This window comes from Oncorhynchus mykiss, chromosome 15, assembly GCF_013265735.2.
Source record: "Oncorhynchus mykiss isolate Arlee chromosome 15, USDA_OmykA_1.1, whole genome shotgun sequence".
NCBI lineage: Eukaryota > Metazoa > Chordata > Actinopteri > Salmoniformes > Salmonidae > Oncorhynchus > Oncorhynchus mykiss.
Window position 1 is genome coordinate 36,805,956 of NC_048579.1, and position 19,359 is coordinate 36,825,314.

The 19,359-nt window shown below is 42.5% G+C and overlaps 1 protein-coding gene across 2 annotated transcripts; it reads right to left on the minus strand.

The window, feature by feature from the left end:
* Nucleotides 1-15,606: 15,606 nt before the first annotated feature.
* Nucleotides 15,607-18,814, minus strand: LOC118938917 (TOG array regulator of axonemal microtubules protein 1-like). 2 transcript variants are annotated; one of them, XM_036945583.1, is made up of 5 exons: nt 18,662-18,814; nt 17,950-18,211; nt 17,179-17,284; nt 16,792-17,027; nt 15,607-15,856 (listed from the first exon to the last, which is right to left on the minus strand). In XM_036945583.1, exons 3-5 carry the CDS (start codon nt 17,245-17,247, stop codon nt 15,673-15,675), a joined length of 489 nt encoding a protein of 162 aa, XP_036801478.1. In that variant the 5' UTR covers nt 17,248-17,284; nt 17,950-18,211; nt 18,662-18,814; the 3' UTR covers nt 15,607-15,672. The 2 variants fall into 2 exon arrangements, with proteins under 2 accessions (XP_036801478.1, XP_036801477.1); XM_036945582.1 differs by lacking the exons at nt 17,950-18,211; nt 18,662-18,814 and having other exon boundaries at nt 17,179-17,429.
* Between the last annotated feature and the right edge of the window lie 545 nt (nt 18,815-19,359).

The following is a 19,359-nucleotide window of genomic DNA, read 5'->3' on the forward strand; positions in this document are numbered from 1 at the left end:
CCACCCAACAGGGATCTAGACAGCAATGCACTACATTACTTTGCACTGAATTTGACATTTTTAAAATAAAATAAGTTGTAGTTCATAAACATTTGTTTCCGTCTTTTCATCCATTTGATTTTATGACCATTTCCTCTTCCTAGAGGTATAATGCTAATATTAGAATATTACATGAACAATGATGCTTTATTATCTGCATATGGAAATAAAAAACAACGTTTAGTTTGATTTACAGATACTACAGGCCCACACTTTATATGGTTTTGTACGGGCGTTTGTGATACTGGGGCGGCAGGGTAGCCTAGTGGTTAGAGCGTTGGACTAGTAACCGGAAGGTTGCAAGTTCAAACCCCCGAGCTGAAAAAGGTACACATCTGTAGTTCTGCCCCTGAACAGGGGCCATCATTGAAAATAAGAATTTGTTCTTAACTGACTTGCCTAGTTAAATAAAAAAATACTGTACTATTAAAAAAACATGTAGGATGACATACACTGAGTCCACAATAGACTAGGAACATCTTCCTAATATTGAGTTGCACACTCTTTTCCCCTCAGAACAGCCTAATTTCCTCTGGGCATGGACTCGACAAGCTGCCCTAAGCGTTCCACAAGGATGCTGGCCCATGTTGTGTCAAGTTGGCTGGACGTCCTTTGGGTGGTGGACCATTCTTGAGACACATGGAAAAAAACAGCAGTGTTGCAGTTCTTGACACACTTAACCCGGTGCGCCTGGCACCTACTAACATACCCCGTTCAAAGACAGTTAAATATTTTCTCTTGCTGAATCACCCTCTGAATGACACACACAATCCATGTCTCAATTCTCTCAAGGTTTTAAAATCTTTCTTTAACTCCCCTTCATCTACACTGATTGAAGTAGATTCAACAGGTGACATCAATAAGGGGTCATAGCTTTAACTTGGTCAGTCTATGTCATGGAAAGAGCAGGTGTCCTAAATGTTTTGTATTATCAGTGTGTAGTAACCTGGTACAGTATAAAGTATACCACTAGAGGGGATAATTGCTTCAGTCTTGAATGTTACTTCTCACTATCCCTACATTAACAGTCTGCCATTGTAGACTCCGGTAACTTCGGTATCTTAGTTTTTTATATTTGCCATTAATGTCTGAACCATTTACCGTCTTTCCCACTGAAACCGTAATGTTAGCGTTCATGTGAGAGAGGGTGTAGAGGTGCATACTGACCACTAGTTGGATCATAGTGTGGGTGGTGGAGTTTATGCAGGAACACAGAGGGTAGAGGCATTCTCTATCACATTAGAAGGCAGAGTAACCCGTAGGAGCCAGTACCCAGTCCTAATGGAGAGAAATACCATAGAAATCGAATGACAAGATTAGATGAATGACTAGAACAGACTCTGAGAAATACATGATAAAGAATGCAAAGAACAGTCTACAATGCACATCCTACACAAATGCCTTGCTTCCCTAAAATACTAACTGTCTGTTACAGCAAATAAGGTGGTACAATGTTAGCTCATGATTATCTATTCAGTACAATGAGCAGTTAAGAGAGATGGAATCTCACCTTCTAGCCTTGGTCACTGAATCTCACAGATAATTCATGTCTCTTACAAGCCTGACGCCCACTGTTGACATGGCTGTGATCTGAAAGGGACCAAAAAATATGTTATGAACCAGGAAAGACTAATGTACACTTTGGATGCATTGGATTTCAAATGAAATGTAAACGTAACTTAAGTCATTTTGTAATTGGGATGACCTATCCCTTTAACCTGTTAGATCTCTAGGGGCGCTATTTCATTTTTGGATAAAAAACGTTCCCGTTTTAAGCGCGATATTTTGTCACGAAAAGATGCTCGACTATGCATATTCTTGACAGTTTTGGAAAGAAAACACTGAAGTTTCAGAATCTGCAAAGATTGTCTGTAAGTGCCCCAGAACTCATTCTACAGGTGAAAACAAGATGATGCATCAACCAGGAAATTAGCAGAATTTCTGAAGCTCTGTTTTCCATTGTCTCCTTATATGGCTGTGATTGCGCAAGGAATGAGCCTACACTTTCTGTCGTTCGCCCAAGGTCTTAGCAGCATTGTGACGTATTTTTAGGCATATCATTGGAAGATGGAAAATGTAGTCTCTTATGGTCAAAGTGTCCGCCTGGTGTCCTGCGTGGAATTCGGTGCGCAATTGCCAGCTGCTTGTACTTTTCCATTTGATATAGGGGAGAAACCATGTGTCCAAGAACGATATATCAATGAAGAGATATGTGAAAAACACCTTGATGATTGATTCTAAACAACGTTTGCCATGTTTTCAGTCGATATTATGGAGTTAATTTGGAAAAAAGTTCGCGTTTTGAGGACTGAATTTTCGGGTTTTTTTGGTAGCCAAATGTGATGTATAAAACGGAGCTATTTCTAATACACAAAGAATCTTTTTGGAAAAACTGAGCATCTGCCATCTAACTGAGAGTATCCTCATTGAAAACATCAGAAGTTCTTCAAAGGTAAATGATTTTATTTGAAGGCTTTTATGTTTTTGTTGAAATGTTGCGTGCTGGATGCTAACGCTAATGCTAACGCTAAATGCTAACGCTAAATGCTAACGCTAAATGCTAACGCTAAATGCTAACGCTAGCTAGCTACTTTTACACAAATGATTGTTTTCCTATGGTGGAGAAGCATATTTTGAAAATCTGAGATGACAATGTTGTTTACAAAAGGCTAAGCTTGAGAGATGGCATATTTATTTCATTTCATTTGCGATTTTCATGAATAGTTAACGTTGTGTTATGCTAATGAGCTTGCTGATAGATTTACACAATCCTGGATACAGGGGTTTTTTCATAGCTAAACGTGACGCAGAAAACGGAGCGATTTGTCCTAAACAAATAATCTTTCAGGAAAAACTGAACATTTGCTATCTGAGAGTCTCCTCATTGAAAACATCTGAAGTTCTTCAAAGGTAAATGATTATATTTGAATGCTTTTCTGTTTTTTTGTGTAAATGTTGCCAGCTGAATGCTAATGCTACGTTAGCCATCAATACTGTTACACAAATGCTTGTTTTGCAATGGTTGAGAAGCATATTTTGAAAATCTGAGATGACAGTGTTGTTAAAAGGCTAAGCTTGAGAGCTAGCATATTTATTTCATTTCATTTGCGATTTTCATGAATAGTTAACGTTGCGTTATGGTAATGAGCTTGAGTCTGTATTCACGATCCCGGATCCGGGATGGGGAGATCAGAAAGGTTAAACTGTGTATAAAACAAGTTTAACTACAAGACAAAAAACTAGTGTTGTCCTCTTACCTTGTATGTATACTGGGCAAGGGCAGGTCGTATTTGGGCTTCTTCTTATGGGGGTTGGGTTTCAGGGCGCATGGGGGGGCGACAGGGGGCCTGGCTGGCCCTGAAGAAGTTGGTCAGATGAGTACTGGAAGGCTTTTATCTATATTTTGGAATATTGGATGTTGATTTCGGGAGGCTTCGATCATGGAAAGGGGACCAGACCACTTTTTTTGTTAGTTAACCTAAACGAATCACGACCCTCTATAGAATAACAACAGTTGACTGCTATTTAAGTAATAATTTGACTGTCAAATCTATGTATTGGTGTGTGGCCATTGACTTTTATGGAGAGACCGCCCCAAATTTTCTGTGCCATTTCCTGGGCATTTCATTAACTCTGTGTTCTAAGTTCTGCGCATCCCAGTGCTTGGAAAAATCGAACCCTAAGATATCGATCTTGAAAGAGTTGCGAAACGAGCTGCAGTGAAGTCAGGCGCAGGAGAGCAGAACTGGGTAATAACCGGAGCAGTTGAATGGAGGAAAAAACCAACAGCACCCAGAACAACAAAATGTGGGTTGAAATAACCCATCGCAAACCAGCCTGAAGTGCACATACACTTTACAACAAACAATTCCACACACAGACATGGGGGGAACCGAGGGTTATATACACGTCAAGCAATGAGGAAATGTAAACCAGGTGTGTGGGAAAACAAGACAAAACGAAAGATGGATCGGCGATGGCTAGAAGACCGGTGACGTCGACCACCGAACGCAGCCCGAACAAGGAGAGGAACCGACTTCGGAGGAAGTCGTGACAGATCTGTTTAAAACTAATCAATCTTGTCGTGATCGTGATCTGAGGTTAACATTGTGTAATTCCAGCATTTCACTTACTTGTAAATAAAAATAGTCAAGCATGATCACATTTATTGTAAAATAAATACTGCAGCAGCTGTATTTCTGCTGTTTTGTTTCATAGCTGGTAAATTAAATCGCAAAGTCAAAGAACTACGAATTCTATATAGCCTATCCCACCTTGTGCTGTAACACTGTCTGGCTGGGGGTTGTGCGCACATGAAGATCTGAGTGAAAGATACATTTTTAAAAGCGCTGCGCACAGGAATAAAATACTTGAAACTAAAGACTACTGGAGGGAGACTTTGTCCTTGTGTTTCTTGGCTATTTACATTGTTTTGTTCACAAGCTGTTGTTTTTTAATGTTTGAGTTTCAACTGCTAGGGAAGAGAAGACAAAGCTGCTACTAGTCAGACTGAATCTCACAGGTAGTGGTTGGGAGTCGACTTCGACTTAGCTGCCACTGATTGTCTTTCCTCCCCCTCCTTGTATGTTTATTGTTAGCACCTGTTAGTGAATGATTAGTTGGGCTTTATTAGACAGCCGGCCCGCCTGTTTCTTTGTGCGGGATTAATTATTGTGACCGTCGGTTCTGTAGTAGAGGAACATGTTTGTTCCTGGTCGTGTATTTCGGTTGTACTTTTTTCGTCCCCCGTGTTTGGGGCAGTTTGGTTGTGAGCACCCTGTGTTGCGTTTGTGCATTAAAGAGCACAGCATTGCACTCTCTGTTTCCAGCGTCTGACTCCACACCCACGACACCCGGAGCGTTACAACGGCATTGTATTATTGTGTGCAAAACAAGACATGGTGTCAGAATAAAAGGCCTTACAAGATGGATTTTTCTGGAGTTCCTTCACCTCGAATGGACTGGGAGTCTACAAACTTAGCAGTCAGGCAGACATCAAAGCACACCTCAGGTGCACAGAGTGTTTTAGAACGGAGAGAGACATAACTCCAAAACAGAGCGACAGACTCAAAACATGTAGATACAAAGTACATGGCAAACAAGGAAATTGTCCAGCTAAAGGCAAACAGTGATAAATGTGGAAAATGGAATCACTTTGCAAAAGTGTGCAGAGCTTACCGTGGAAAAACAGTACTCACAGTGAGTGAAGATGAAATGTCAATAAAAGAGTCAAACGCTGATGAACTGTATTGATTCAGTGACACAGAAAAGTCAAATATCAGAGACAGAGCAAGCCTTTGCTGACATTGAGATAGGAACACAAGGCACAAAGCTAAAGTTCAAACTAGACACTGGTGCACAAGTAAACATTATTCCTCTGAATAAGTACCGCAGCTTGACATCTGAGTACGAGCTACAGCCCACCACGCGCAGACTGACTGGTTATGATGGTGAACAGCTCCCAGTAAAAGGCACATGCACTTTCAAATGCAAATACAAGGAAAGTGACATGATGTTGGACTTTTATGTTGTTGACACTAGAGCACCTGCAGTGCTAGGTCTTAAAGCATGCTTAGACATGGACCTCATCAAGCTAGTTTTATCAGTGACAGCACCAGTAGAGAGACAATTCACTGGAGGAGTTTGCTTATGTTTTTACAGGAATAGGATTATTCCCAGGAGAATGTACCATTCACCTTGACCCAGACGCAACCCCTGTGGTCTACCCACCGAGAAAGATTCCCCTTGCCCGCCTGAAGAAAGAGTTGGAGAGCATGGAGCAATGTGACAGTCACCAAGGTTACAGAACCGACTGACTGGGTGAACGCGTTAGTGGTGGTGGAAAAACCTCGCATAGGCAAGCTCAGAGTATGTCTCGACCCAAGAGACTTGAACAAGGCTATCAAACGCCCCCGTGATCCTTTACTGACGCTAGATGGCATCACACACAAGCTAGCGGGAGCACACTACTTCAGTATCATGGACGCTAGATCAGGCTACTGGGCTATCATGCTCACAGAAGAGTCATCTAAGCTCACAACCGTTTGGACGCTACAGGTTCCGTCGCCTGCCTTTTGAGATTATCGCAGCCCAAGACGAGTTTCAGCGAAAGATTGACCAAGTGTACGAAGGCCTCGAAGGAGTTGTGGACGACATCCTTGTCTACGGTCGAACCAAAGAGGAGCACGACCGAAACCTCAGCGCGATGCTGCAAAGGACCCGTGAGAGAGGAGTCCGGCTCAACACCGAGAAGAACACAGTCGAAGTTAGAGGTCAGCGACTGGAATCAAGCCAGATCCACAGAAGATCTAAGCCATAAAAGAAAGGGAGCCACCAAAGAACCGTGCAGAGCTGGAAACAGTGATTAGCATGGTCAACTACTTAGCCAAGTTTGCACCCAGCCTCTCCAATGCTAAGGCACCCCTGTGTCAACTGCTAAAGCATTCCAGTGAGTTTCTCTAGGACAAGCAACACGACATTGCTTTCCAGAATGTGAAAGACGTGATCACCAGGACCAATCTTTGCCTACTACGACCACAACAAAGAGCTCAGACTCCAAGTGGACACGTCGAAGTATGGACTAGGTGCAGTGCTACTGCAAGAAGGAAAGCCCATCGGCTACGCTTCCAAATCTCTCAGACTGAAATAAACTACGTTCAAATCGAAAAGGAGCTCTACGCCATTCTGTTCAGATGTAAACATTTCCATCAGTACATACAGTGGGGCAAAAAAGTATTTAGTCAGCCACAAATTGTGGAAGTTCTCCCACTTAAAAAGATGAGAAGCCTGTCATTTTTATCACACTTCAACTATGACAGACAAAATGAGAAAAGAAATCCAGAAAATCACATTGTAGGATTTTTTATGAATTTCTGAATAAACAGAGAGCCCGGGACATTTTGTTTTGGCCCGGAATGTGCAAACAAATAGAGGACATTGTTGGTAAATGCGCCATATGTCTTGAACGACGCCCCTCTAACACCAAAGAGCCAATGTTACCTCACTGTATCCCAGGCCGACCTTGGCAGGTCGTGGCAACCGATTTGTTCACCTAGAACAACAAGGACTACATCGTAACAGTGGACTACTACAGCAGATACTTCGAACTCAACAAGCTTCACAGCACCACATCTGCAGCCGTGATACACAAGCTGAAAGCAGCCTTTGCCAGGGATGGCATTGTAGAGACTTTAATATCTGACAATGGACACTGTTACAAATCAAATGAGTTTGAATCCTTCACAAAAGCATGGGAGTTTACAAGTCACCACAAGCCCATATTACCCTCAAAGTAATGGCCTCGCTGAAAAATCTGTGCAGATTGCTAAATCACTCATGGACAAAGCAAAAGCAGACGAGAGACCCCTACCTCAGTCTTCTTGAATACTGCAACACTCCAGTTGACAACTTCAAATCACCAGCCCAGCTGTTGATGAGCCGCAGACTTCGCTCAATCCTTCCCAGCACCAACCAACAGCTGCAAACTGAGGTCGTCAGCTAATAGGAAATGCATGGAAAACGTGCACAGAGACAACAACAAAAGCGACACTACGACAGGTCAGCTAGACCACTGCCACCACTGATTGACGGAGAGTCGGTTAGAATCCAGGAGCATGGCCTCTGGAAGCCAGTAGTCGTCATCCAGCCAGCTGACACAGAACGTTCATATCACGTCCGCACCGCAGAAGGATCACACTGCAATCGTTGTCACCTACTGAACACAAAAGAACAACACACTGATGAGATTAACTGTTCCCCTGAAAGAGAACGTGATGGACTAAACACAAACACACACAGCACAACATACACCACACTTACCTGCAACACCACAAGAACTGTTGACTGACAGAAGCATGCTCAGCATCATATCGCACAAGGTCAGGAAGAGAGGTCAAGCCCAGAGCTGTCCTAGACCTGTGAAATGTCGAAGGGTGTAGGCGGATCGCTGCCCTAAAAGAGTTCCAGACTGTAAACTTGTTATTGAAAGTTCACTTGAAATGCTTTGGTATTGTAGTGGTTTGAAATGTTAAGATGTTATTTCTTCAGTGAAAGCTGAGTTGCTGAGAATCCCTTGTTTGAAAAGTAACAGTATGTTGGATTATTGTTTGAGTCTGTTGAATCAGTTGGTGTAGTATGCAATATAAATGGTTACCTACCTTGAGATCAAACTACAGAGCATGTATTCAAAAGACACCCTTAGAATATGTAAACATTTATTTTGTTTTAAAAGGGGGATGTACTATTCATATCTGTAAACATACGGAATTGTAAATTGGACGCATTTTACCGCCATATCATACTGTGCTATGATTGGTTTCGACCACCCAAATGGTTAGGTCATGGCAGATTGATCCTGGTTGGCGATATGTGAACATGCCTGTTATAGCTAAAGTACTAGTACTGCATTGTATTATTTTGTACGAAGTGTGCAAAACAAAACAATAGGGTATTGAAATGATGTATTGTGCAATTTCTTGGCTTGCAATGTCTCGTGCAAGTTCACTAAAGTAAGGGCTATCAATGAGTATGCTGAGCTATTCAACACGCAACAGACCGAAGAGAAACGCACACTAGCGTTTTTCATAAAGGGAGCAGGCGAGGGAGAGTGAGAATCTGGGCAGGGAGAGAGACAGTTAACCGTGCGCATAGGCTATACCAGTGGTTCCCAACTTTTTTGGTTACTGTACCACCAACTGAATTTTGCTCTGCCCGGAGTACCCCTGAAGTACCCCCTCATGTGCATTTTACCAGTAGGGCTATGGTCTCATGAGTCTTTCCAAGTAACCCCTGTGGTTAGGCCAAGAACTCTCACCAGGCTCGAATATGACTCTCACATTATTAACTTATGTAGAGTATCTCAACAGCATGGGATGTTATGTGGGAAGGACATCTCCAATAAGAATTCCTATTGTAAACTGTCTAGGGTGATGACAACAGGGTATTAACTTCAGATGAAATTATAGGTTTATGTTATTGTATCAGGATAGGCCATCCCATACATTCAATTAAATTGAAACAGTAAATTACTCTACCAAGGAAACATACATAAGGTTCAATATGTGTATTACATTTTCATAGCACAACATCAAAAAGAAATAAAGATAATAAACCCCAGTGAGTCGTGCACAACCCATGTCTAAATTATTTCAAGTTTAATAACCCGTTGGAGCTTAAAAAACCGACGACACACAAAGTCCAGAAGCACCTCACGTTGTGATTACTCACTACTTGTAGATATTCCTTCAACGAAGTAAGGCAGTTCCTTGCAGGTTTCCTCACAACATCCACAGCAAGCACCGCTATCAATGCAGACAGTACTCCTTAGCCGTAACCGATATCCCATGGGACCACGAACTCGTTAAGCTTTCCCAACCAATTATCTCTCGGTGTTACACGATGCTAGGCTAACCTCAAGGCTGTCAAATACCTCCACGATGAGACGGTAGCTTCAGTCTTTACTAAGTCTTAACAAAATTATAACAACTCTCTTATAAAATCGGTATTTCCCTTCAAGTCTTAGTAGGTATGGGTTTTGTTCTCGTTTTGTCGTCTTCTTTTATAATTTTCTTCACCAACGGTCCTAATGTAAAACGTACATCTTTTCTCAAGGTCTCTTTCCCTCTTTTTTTCCCCCAAGCCTCCCATTAACCAGGTCCACTCTCCCATTGGCCACAGCTTAACAAGCGACCTTATTGGTCAAAACATTAACTTCAAATCAAACCCAACTATTCACTTACACATTAAATAAATATTTATTCAAAAAGAAATGCATTAACAACATTACAATTTAGGAGCAATTCAATCACCCTTTAAATATAATACCAATTAATTATAACAAATATACTCAGTACTTGGTTTTAACAAGAATAAACTCAATACCTAGTTCAAAACAAGGGTATTACATGTATAGTGGGGAGAACAAGTATTTGATACACTGCCGATTTTGCAGGTTTTCCTACTTACATGTAGAGGTCTGTAATTTTTATCATAGGTACACTTCAACTTTGAGAGACAAAATCTAAAACAAAAATCCAGAAACTCACATTGTATGATTTTTAAGTAATTAATTTCCATTATTTTGCGGCTAATTCCGGCTCTCACAGAGCAGTTAGTTTTTCTTTAAGAAGTCCTCCTGTTCTCCACTCATTACCTGTATTAACTGCACCTGTTTGAACTCGTTACCTGTATAAAAGACACCTGTCCACACACTCAATCAAACAGACGCCAACCTCTCCACAATGGCCAAGACCAGAGAGCTGTGTAAGGACATCAGGGATAAAATTGTAGACCTGCACAAGGCTGGGATGAGCTACAGGACAATAGGCAAGTAGCTTGGTGAGAAGGCAACAACTGTTGGCACAATTATTAGAAAATGGAAGAAGTTCAAGATGATGGTCAACCATCCTCGGTCTGGGGCTCCATGCAAGATCTCACCGCGTGGGGCATAAATGATCATGAGGAAGGTGAGGGATCAGCCCAGAACTACACAGCAGGACCTGGTCAATGACCTGAAGAGAGCTGGGACCACAGTCTCAAAGAAAACCATTAGTAACACACTACGCCGTCATGGATTAAAATGCTGCAGCGAGCGCAAGGTCCCCCTGCTCAAGCCAGCGCATGTCCAGGCCCATCTGAAGTTGGCCAATGACCATCTGGATGATCCAGAGGAGGAATGGGAGAAGGTGATGTGGTCTGATGAGACAAAAATAGAGCTTTTTGGTCTAAACTCCACTCGCCGTGTTTGGAGGAAGAAGAAGGATGAGTACAACCCCAAGAACACCATCCCGACCGTGAAGTATGGAGGTGGAAACATCATTCTTTGGGGATGCTTTTCTGCAAAGGGGACAGGACGACTGCACCGTATTGAGGGGAGGATGGATGGGGCCATGTATCGCGAGATCTTGGCCAACAACCTCCTTCCCTCAGTAAGAGCATTGAAGATGGGTCGTGGCTGGGTCTTACAGCATGACAACGACCCGAAACACATAGCCAGGGCAACTAAGGAGTGGCTCCGTAAAAAGCATTTCAAGGTCCTGGAGTGGTCTCGCCAGGCTCAAGACCTGAATCCAATAGGAAATCTTTGGAGGGAGCTGAAAGTCCTTATTGCCCAGCGACAGCCCCGAAACCTAAAGGTCTGTATGGAGGAGTGGGCCAAAATCCCTGCTGCAGTGTGTGCAAACCTGGTCAAGAACTACAGGAAACGTATGATCTCTGTAAATGCAAACACAGGTTTCTGTACCAAATATTAAGTTCTGCTTTCTGATGTATCAAATAGTTATGTCATGCAATAAAATGCAAATGTATTACATAAAAATCATACAATGTGATTTTCTGGATTTTTGTTTTATATTCCGTCTATCAGTTGAAGTGTACCTATGATAAAAATTACAGACCTCTACATGCTTTGTAAGTAGGAAACACTGCCGATTTTGCAGGTTATCAAATACTAGTTCTCCCCACTGTATCTTGGTTATCTGTAAAATCTATTGGTAGCTAAATCCGGAGAAATGACGGACCATGTAAAAAAACTGTTGGTCACTTAATCCGGCTAGAAGGACCAAGTAAAAAATGGTTGGCTGGAATGCCCTCACCCGTCTGAGCGGTCAGCTGTGAATGCCTTCACCCACTATATACTTAACTGATCGGATTGGTTCTGTCTCGTTTTTTTTTTTAAATTGTGGGGGACTTCCGGTTAAGCACTTCCGGACAGTAGTTCGCAGCTAGCTAACTCGATAACTTCCCAAACATGGATTCATGCAATATGGGCATTTAATTTTCGGTAAGGGGATGCCACAATTACTGGCAGAAACGGAAGCTGTTCATGGAGCAGGACTGTTTTGTCCACCAAACCTTTTTGAGATTGGAGTGCAGTTGTGCAGCTGTGCACCTTTTGATTTGCACCCACCTCCTATGGATGAGGAGTCTCTTTGGCTTTGGCTCAAAGCATTGAACTTGAAGAAACCACCAAACCGACCCTATGAGTGTTCTTATCACTTGGTGGACAAGAGACCGACTGAAGAGCATCCTTTCCCTGAGAAGTGACTAGCCTAGATGCTCCAGTTAGGCTGGACTCATTACATTTTTAACAATGCTTTTTTCTGATTAAAAAAACTAGTTCATTGCATCCGCCGTGGAGCCCAGTTTCATATTACCATATTCCAGCTTCTTGCCATAGTTTTTAAATAGTAAAAAAAAACAGGCCTTATTTTAGAGCATTTTTCACCCTGCCAGCTCCTATTAGTTCTATTGAGCACCGTGGCACCAACTCTCTTTCCGAATGTTCTATGCCCAGCCCATTGTTCTACGTCACAATGCCTGCTTCACTATTGTTGGCAATGAGACATGCCCACGTTGTAACGTAAACAACAAATTGCTTGTGGAACTCTGAAGGTCGTACCATTGTTGCCTATAGGGGAAATATGCAGTTGAAGTCGAAAGTTTACATACACCTTAGCCAAATACATTTAAACTCACAATTCCTTTTCACAATTCCTGAAATTTAATCTTAGTAAAATTCCCTGTTTTAGGTCATTTAGGATCACCACTTTATTTTATGAATGTGAAATGTCAGAATAATAGTAGAGAGAACTATTTATTTCAGCTTGTATTTCTTTCATCACATTCCCAGTGGGTCAGAAGTTTACATACACTCAATTAGTATTTGGTAGCATTGCCTGTAAATTGTTTTACTTGGGTAAAACATTTCGGGTAGCCTTCCACAAGCTTCCCGCAATAAGTAGGGTGAATTTTGGCCCATTCCTCCTGACAGCAAGCAATGCAGGTGTAGAAGCACGTTGGCTAGGAAAAACTCCCTAGAAAGGCCAGAACCTAAGAAGAAACCTAGAGGAACCAGGCTTTGAGGGGTGGCCAGTCCTCTTCTGGCTGTGCCGAGTGGAGATTATAACAGAACATGGCCAAGATGTTCAAATGTTCATAGATGACCAGCAGGGTCAAATAATAATAATCACAGTGGTTGTCGAGGGTGCAACAGGTCAGCACCTCAGGAGTAAATGTCAGTTGGCTTTTCATAGCCGATCATTCAGAGTATCTCTACCGCTCCTGCTGTCTCTAGAGAGTTGAAAACAACAGGTCTGGGACAGGAAGCACTTCCAGTGAACAGGTCAGGGTTCCATAGCCACAGGCAGAACAGTTAAAACTGGAGCAGCAGCACAGCCAGGTGGACTGTGGACAGCAAGGAGCGCTCAGTTGCCCGAGAGAGAGAGAGAAAGAAAGAAAGAAAGAAAGAAAGAGAGAGAGAAGGAGAGAATTAGAGAGAGCATACTGGGCGCCAACCCAGGCAGGAAGATCACGTCAGTGACTCAACCCACTCAAGTGACGCACCCCTCCTAGGGACGGCATTTAAGAGCACCAGTAAGCAAATTGATATAAAACATCCCCACTAAATGTTTTCAAATGCTCACGACTTACTACAAAATATGCACAAATTTATATAAAACATGGCTACAAAGTATGAAATGAGCTCACAAATTGTAAAACGTCCACGTACTGTAATATACATCCACAATACTTTTAGTTTTGGATTTATGATGATATTGCCTGGAGGTCGGGGCCCACAGGGCAGGTGCCCTGCGTGCCCATTCGGTAATCTGGCCCTGATCATCAAGTTAAACCACAGGTATTGTTGTTACACATCCTCACACTGTCTTGGAGGATAAAACTGAGACTGTAGCAAGCTTCCATTTGACCTAATTTTATTGTCCAAACAATGTTCTCATAGTCCAGAAGTATTGGATGAAAATCCACAATGTTGGTGCCATACAGGAGCACTGACCAATCTGCCTCCAAAAGAGGACTGCTGGTTTTGAGGATGGTGTGGAGGTCAGTGGTTGAGGATCTGAGCACCCCCTGAGATGGTGAGTATGGTTTCAGTAGATCACTATTGTGCTTTGAATGTGGTTCATATGGCCTTATAGTGGATTCAGGACTTGGACAAGGAGTCAATGCAGTTTAAAGATGCATTTACATGGGGGTTTAGAGGAGGGTGTCACATTTCTTAGAATGAGCTAAAATATTGGAGTTTGGGGACTGGAGGGGATAATAGTCAAGTTGGGAAATGTGCAAATATTTAGATACAAATTTATCGTAAAATTGGGGATTATTCAGATATTCCTGTTGAAAAAGAGAAAAGAGAGAAAGATATAATCTTACAGTATATTAAATTCATCCCATTGGGCCAAAACTGGTTGAATAAACGTTATTTGCACCTCATTTCAACAACAACAAAAATCTATGTGATGACGGTGAATCAACGTGAAAAACACAATTGTTTTTTTTCCCACCCAACTTTTAACCTTTTAACATGTTTGGTGGATTTCACATTTTGGTTGAGTTCCAAATTTAAATCAAAACTAGACATTGATGTCTGTGCCCAGTGGGATTGGATTTCTGTAATCATATCAGCTAATTTGTCACACTTCTTCTAATCATCCAGAGAGAATGTACCATTCTTTGAGGTTAACCTTTGAGATGACCTCCCTCAAGGATTCTTGCTCTTTCCTCGGAGCGAATTTGTCCCACATTTTAGCAAATTTGCCATTGGTGGCCACGTTTCTCAAGATATTGCGACCATGATGCCTGTGGACAAAGATATTAATATCATGTTAAACGTGCAACATATCAAATCATTTCTGCTGTCTGTGATTAAAAACTGTACTCAATTGATGGCAACCTGAGAAAAAATATCCCATCAAAATAAGACATACATTAGGTAGAATTGGCAAGAGGGTCGGTTTGAGTAATGCACCGTATTACCTGATCTACAAATCATCTCAACAATATAACAACTGGTTATTAACCGTTCGTTATTATGAAAATCTTAGCGAATCTGCACAGCACTTGGCTCAGACCGACAATTGTGATCAAGTAGGGTTGTCTTCATTAGGCACCAAACAGAAGGAAGGAAACTGAATCAGGTACTGAATATTTGGACTCATTTACATTTGTAATTTTTACCCCAATTTTGTGGTATCCAATAGGTAGTTACAATCTTTGCCCATCGCGGAAACTCCTGTAAGGACTCTGGAGAGGGGAAGGTCGAGAGCCGTGCATCCTCCGAAACACAACCCAGCCAAGCCGCACTGCTTCTTGACACAATGCCCGCTGAACCTGGAAGCCAGCAGCACCAATGTGTCGGAGGAAACACCATACACCTGGCGATCGTGTCAGCGTGCATTGCACCCCGCCCACCACAGGAGGTCGCTAGTTGGCGATGGGAGAAGAACATCCCTGCCGGCCAAACATCCCCGCTAAGCATTTGGCAATTTAACTTTCAAACCCACATGAGTGCCTGGACTTGGATTTTCGTATGCCACGTAGAACTTATTTGTATTTATAATTGTTCCTTTTTGTTTTCAATTACTATTCCCCTCCAAGAGAACCTATGGTTGTTTTCGAATACCTAAAATCCGCAATTCAATCCATGACACCATTTAGCACAGATGCTGTAGACAGCCGACAATGTGGCTTTTAAAGGCAATTTCAATTTGTATTTGTGGTAAACACTGCAGATGTTGACTCAAGACTAAATTACCTTTAAAAGCTGCATTGTCGGCGATCTAGTGCTATAGCGAGCCATGGATTGAATCCCGGCCTTAACTGTTATGTTGAAGCAAGCTACTTTACAGGAGGAACTTCCCACCTGACTTCCTGTGAAGGGTCCACAGCCAGTTTACTGACGGCAATCAAGAAACGGTCAGTGAGGTCTTTCTTCCCCGACAGGAGACGAGCCGTCCCCATGACCTCAGCCAGTCTCTCCAGGTGCTGAGCAGTGCAGCTCCTCACCGCAGCGTTACGGTGGCTGAGGAAGGAAAACAGAGCACATCAGTTACATGTCATAGAGATACATGAGTTAGGAGATGAATGATAATGGATTGTATTGATGAAGTCTCATCGATGGATCAAAATGTTCGGTAAGACTTTATATTAAGGTCCCTTAATATACCATTTATAAACTGTTTGTAAAGAGTTTACTTACCATTTATTAATCATTATTCCTACATTTGTAAATGTCAATAAGAAATCTATAAATAGTTATTTACACATTTATAAACGCTATTTTAAATGATTTGTTCGTGACTGATCAGATAATTAATAAAGGTGTTTGATCATAGTATGTTCACAATTTGTAAATGATTCATAATGTACTACTAATGTACTATAAACCAGTTATAAAGGAGTTATTGTCAAGGCATTTGTTAATGGTTGATTAATGGTTGACTCACCATTTATATATGTATTTATAAATGTATTTATAAATGTCATGAATGGTGTATTTATTAATGAGTGCATTTATGAATGTGAGTACATGCACTTACTAATACCTCAGTGCCTCACTAATAGCCCCTAATCTTAAGTGTTCACTATATATACTTTATGAAGGTTTATAAATGACTTGTTACTCCCCAAAGGCTAGCACACATCAGTAGACAGTACCTCTCCACCAATGGCTAAAAATAATCTAAATAACGCAATGGTAAAATAAGAAGTACACAACACAAGGAAGTATAAGACATAACAAATAAATGTGATTCCATTCAAATGTGACGTCTAGCGTTGGGGTGAGTTGCTGCCGGAAGTGTTGTGGAATAACCTAGCATGCTGATGAAAAAGGCAGTTAAATAAAAACTAGCAGTATTTCAATCTTCTCGATTTCGAGGCTTGGATAATAGGATAATTTGTGGAAGTCCGGATCTACCCCTTAGTGAGTGTTACTTGACCCTTCTCCCTCTTTACCTCAGCCCACCGACCAGCAGGGCATTCATGACACGGGTAGGGGTGCAGCTCTGCACCATGTGACCCAGGGCAAAGTTGGCGCCCTGCCGGATGAAGGCGTTGGCCTCGCTGGCTTTGTGGAGCAGCACGCGTGCCGTCCCCTCCACCTCACTGTCCATGGCCCTCTGGAGGTGAACGTACATGTCACCCAGTGTGGCCATGGCAGCACAGGACACTGCAGAGCGCAGGTTCTTCACCTGAATCATAATAACACACACAGGACCAGCTATTAATGTTGAGCAGTACAACCCACGAACATCAGAAACATGACACAATAATTTGACTTGTTCTCCAAATGTAGCAGATTTGTGCAGATGAATGAATAGGGCAGTGACTGAATACAGCTACCTCATTTATAATGGCAAGGCAGATATCATGGAGTTTAGGCATCAGTATGTCCATGTGGTTCTGAGCCATCACACGGAGAGAGGTCAAGCCCTCGATCTTCTTCTCCCTGCAATTCAGTGAAAGAAACGTAAGCATTTTCCACAACATTTTCCAAAAACATTATAATGATGTTCATCAATTAGGACTCTGGTCTCTTAAATTCAGAAGTTTCTACGCTCTGTAGCTCAAATCTACATTTCCAAGGACACTACACTGTGCTTCCTTTAGCCTAGCTCCATTGGTCTTGTCTACAGTGAATGCTCACCAGTCATCAGAGGCAGAGTGGAGCAGCTTGAAGGTCTTAGTCAGGGCCTGCTCTGGGTTGGACAGGGGCTGCAATCTGGCCTGGTTCTTAATTTGGCCCTTTGGCTCACTGGCTGCCTTCTTGTCTATGGGTTGACAGCAGACATCTATCTCTCTATGAACTGTATGTATTTATTTATGTATTTACTCATTTCCATATCTGTTTGTAGCTTTTAACACTAGTTCATTATGATATCATTTTAAATGTAGCACATATATTTTTGGTGCGCACCCTGCTCAGAAGCAGGGTCCAATTATCCTTGAGTAAAGGTTATCTCACTGTGAAACAGGCAAAGCAAGTGTGGAAAAATGTCTTAGCCCTGGGCTAAGGCTATGTGTCCCTTCCCTTCCTACTGTTTTTCTATCACTCTACCTAGCTTGATCTCCCTGTCTTATTCACATTAGTGTGAGTACATGAGAGGGACTGACCTGAGCCGGTGGCAGCCTTTGGCAGGCTGAGGAACCTTATAGGCCGAGGCAGTTTGCTCCTGGGCTTGGTAGGAGGGGGAGCAGGCCTGGGTGGGCTGTCACGCAACTTGACCGGGGTCCCAACATCCAAGTAGTCACGGAGCTCAGCAGGTGTGTTCATATCCACTGAGCTCAGGCTTCCCAGAGAGCTGGTGGCTATTTCCCCCGTGGACATGTCCAAGCCCAAACTTCTCCTGCCCATGGCCTTCACCTCATGTACCACCTTTGGTGTAGACCAGAAAATAATGCTCCCATCATAGAAATACATATAGAACTAGTATATACATAAACTAATACACAGAGAGATCCTGTATTCTAGGATATATTCTATCATGCTGTCAAAGAGAGTGTCCTTTCTAACCTGTACCCCCACACACTGACTCGATACCGATACTCCCTGTATTTAGCCTCGTTATTGTTATGTCATTGTGTTACTTTAATTATGATTCATTTTTACTTTAGTTTATTTGGTAAATATTTTCTTAACTCTTCTTGAACTGCACTGTTGGTTTCACGGGAAGGGCCACACTTGTTGTGTTCGGCACATGTGACAAATAAATTTGGATTTGATTTTAAGACATGGAACAACTATCTGTTTTGGCAATTTATCGGTCCAAGTATAATTATGAAGTGCAAATTTTCACATTTACAATAAATTCGAAGTCCATCCTACCTTCCAGGCCTCCTCCTTCAGGTGAGCCTCGATGTCCCTCACCTCCTCCATCAGGTCAATGGGTCCGTTGTTGTCAGCACAGCCCTGGTCCGACTGGACTTTCAGGGCTTTGACTCCCCGCCTGCCCTTCTTCTTCTTGCCCCTCTTGGAGGGAGCTCCAGTTGGAGGGACGGGAACAGGCCACAAACTACTGCTGCTGAATGACTTATTTACCTGGATGGACTCCAGAGAGTGAGATCCAGGTCGAACTTGGGCTCCGTCCACCCCCACCACGTTCTTCAGTGGGGCCAGAGCTAAGTGTTCAAGCCTTCGTGGCAAAGGCCTCGGTGGAGCTTTCGGCCGCGGAATGCACTGAATAGAGGGGACGAAGTGGTGTGCGAAGGTGCTGCCAACCCCGATGAGAGCAGTCCGGACATAATTCTCATGGATAGCACTTATCTTTCTTTGCTTTGCTTCCATGGCCTCTCTCTCAGCTCTCTGCATCTGCAGAAGTCTGGCATCACTGATGAAGCCACGATGGCCCTCTGGGATTGGGTAGCTCTCCTGATAGCCCTGGATCACAATGGTACAGTATGAAGTGTATAGCAGAAGTGAAGTAGGCAAAATAGTCTCTACAGTGTGTCATAAAAAAGTTTTAAGCAAAATATTTTATGGATGTAGGCCTACTGTATGTCTATGAAGCCACAAAATAAACAGTG

Excerpts from the sequence above, each read along its gene's own strand:
- LOC118938917 (XM_036945582.1), bottom strand. The coding sequence starts at position 17,325 with ATGTTGTGGAAAATGCTTACGTTTCTTTCACTGAATTGCAGGGAGAAG. Across the intron at positions 17,028-17,178 it reads GCCTTGCCATTATAAATGAG|GTGAAGAACCTGCGCTCTGC; the intron begins GTAGCTGTATTC and ends ATTATGATTCAG. Across the intron at positions 15,857-16,791 it reads CTGCTGGTCGGTGGGCTGAG|CCACCGTAACGCTGCGGTGA; the intron begins GTAAAGAGGGAG and ends TTCCTTCCTCAG.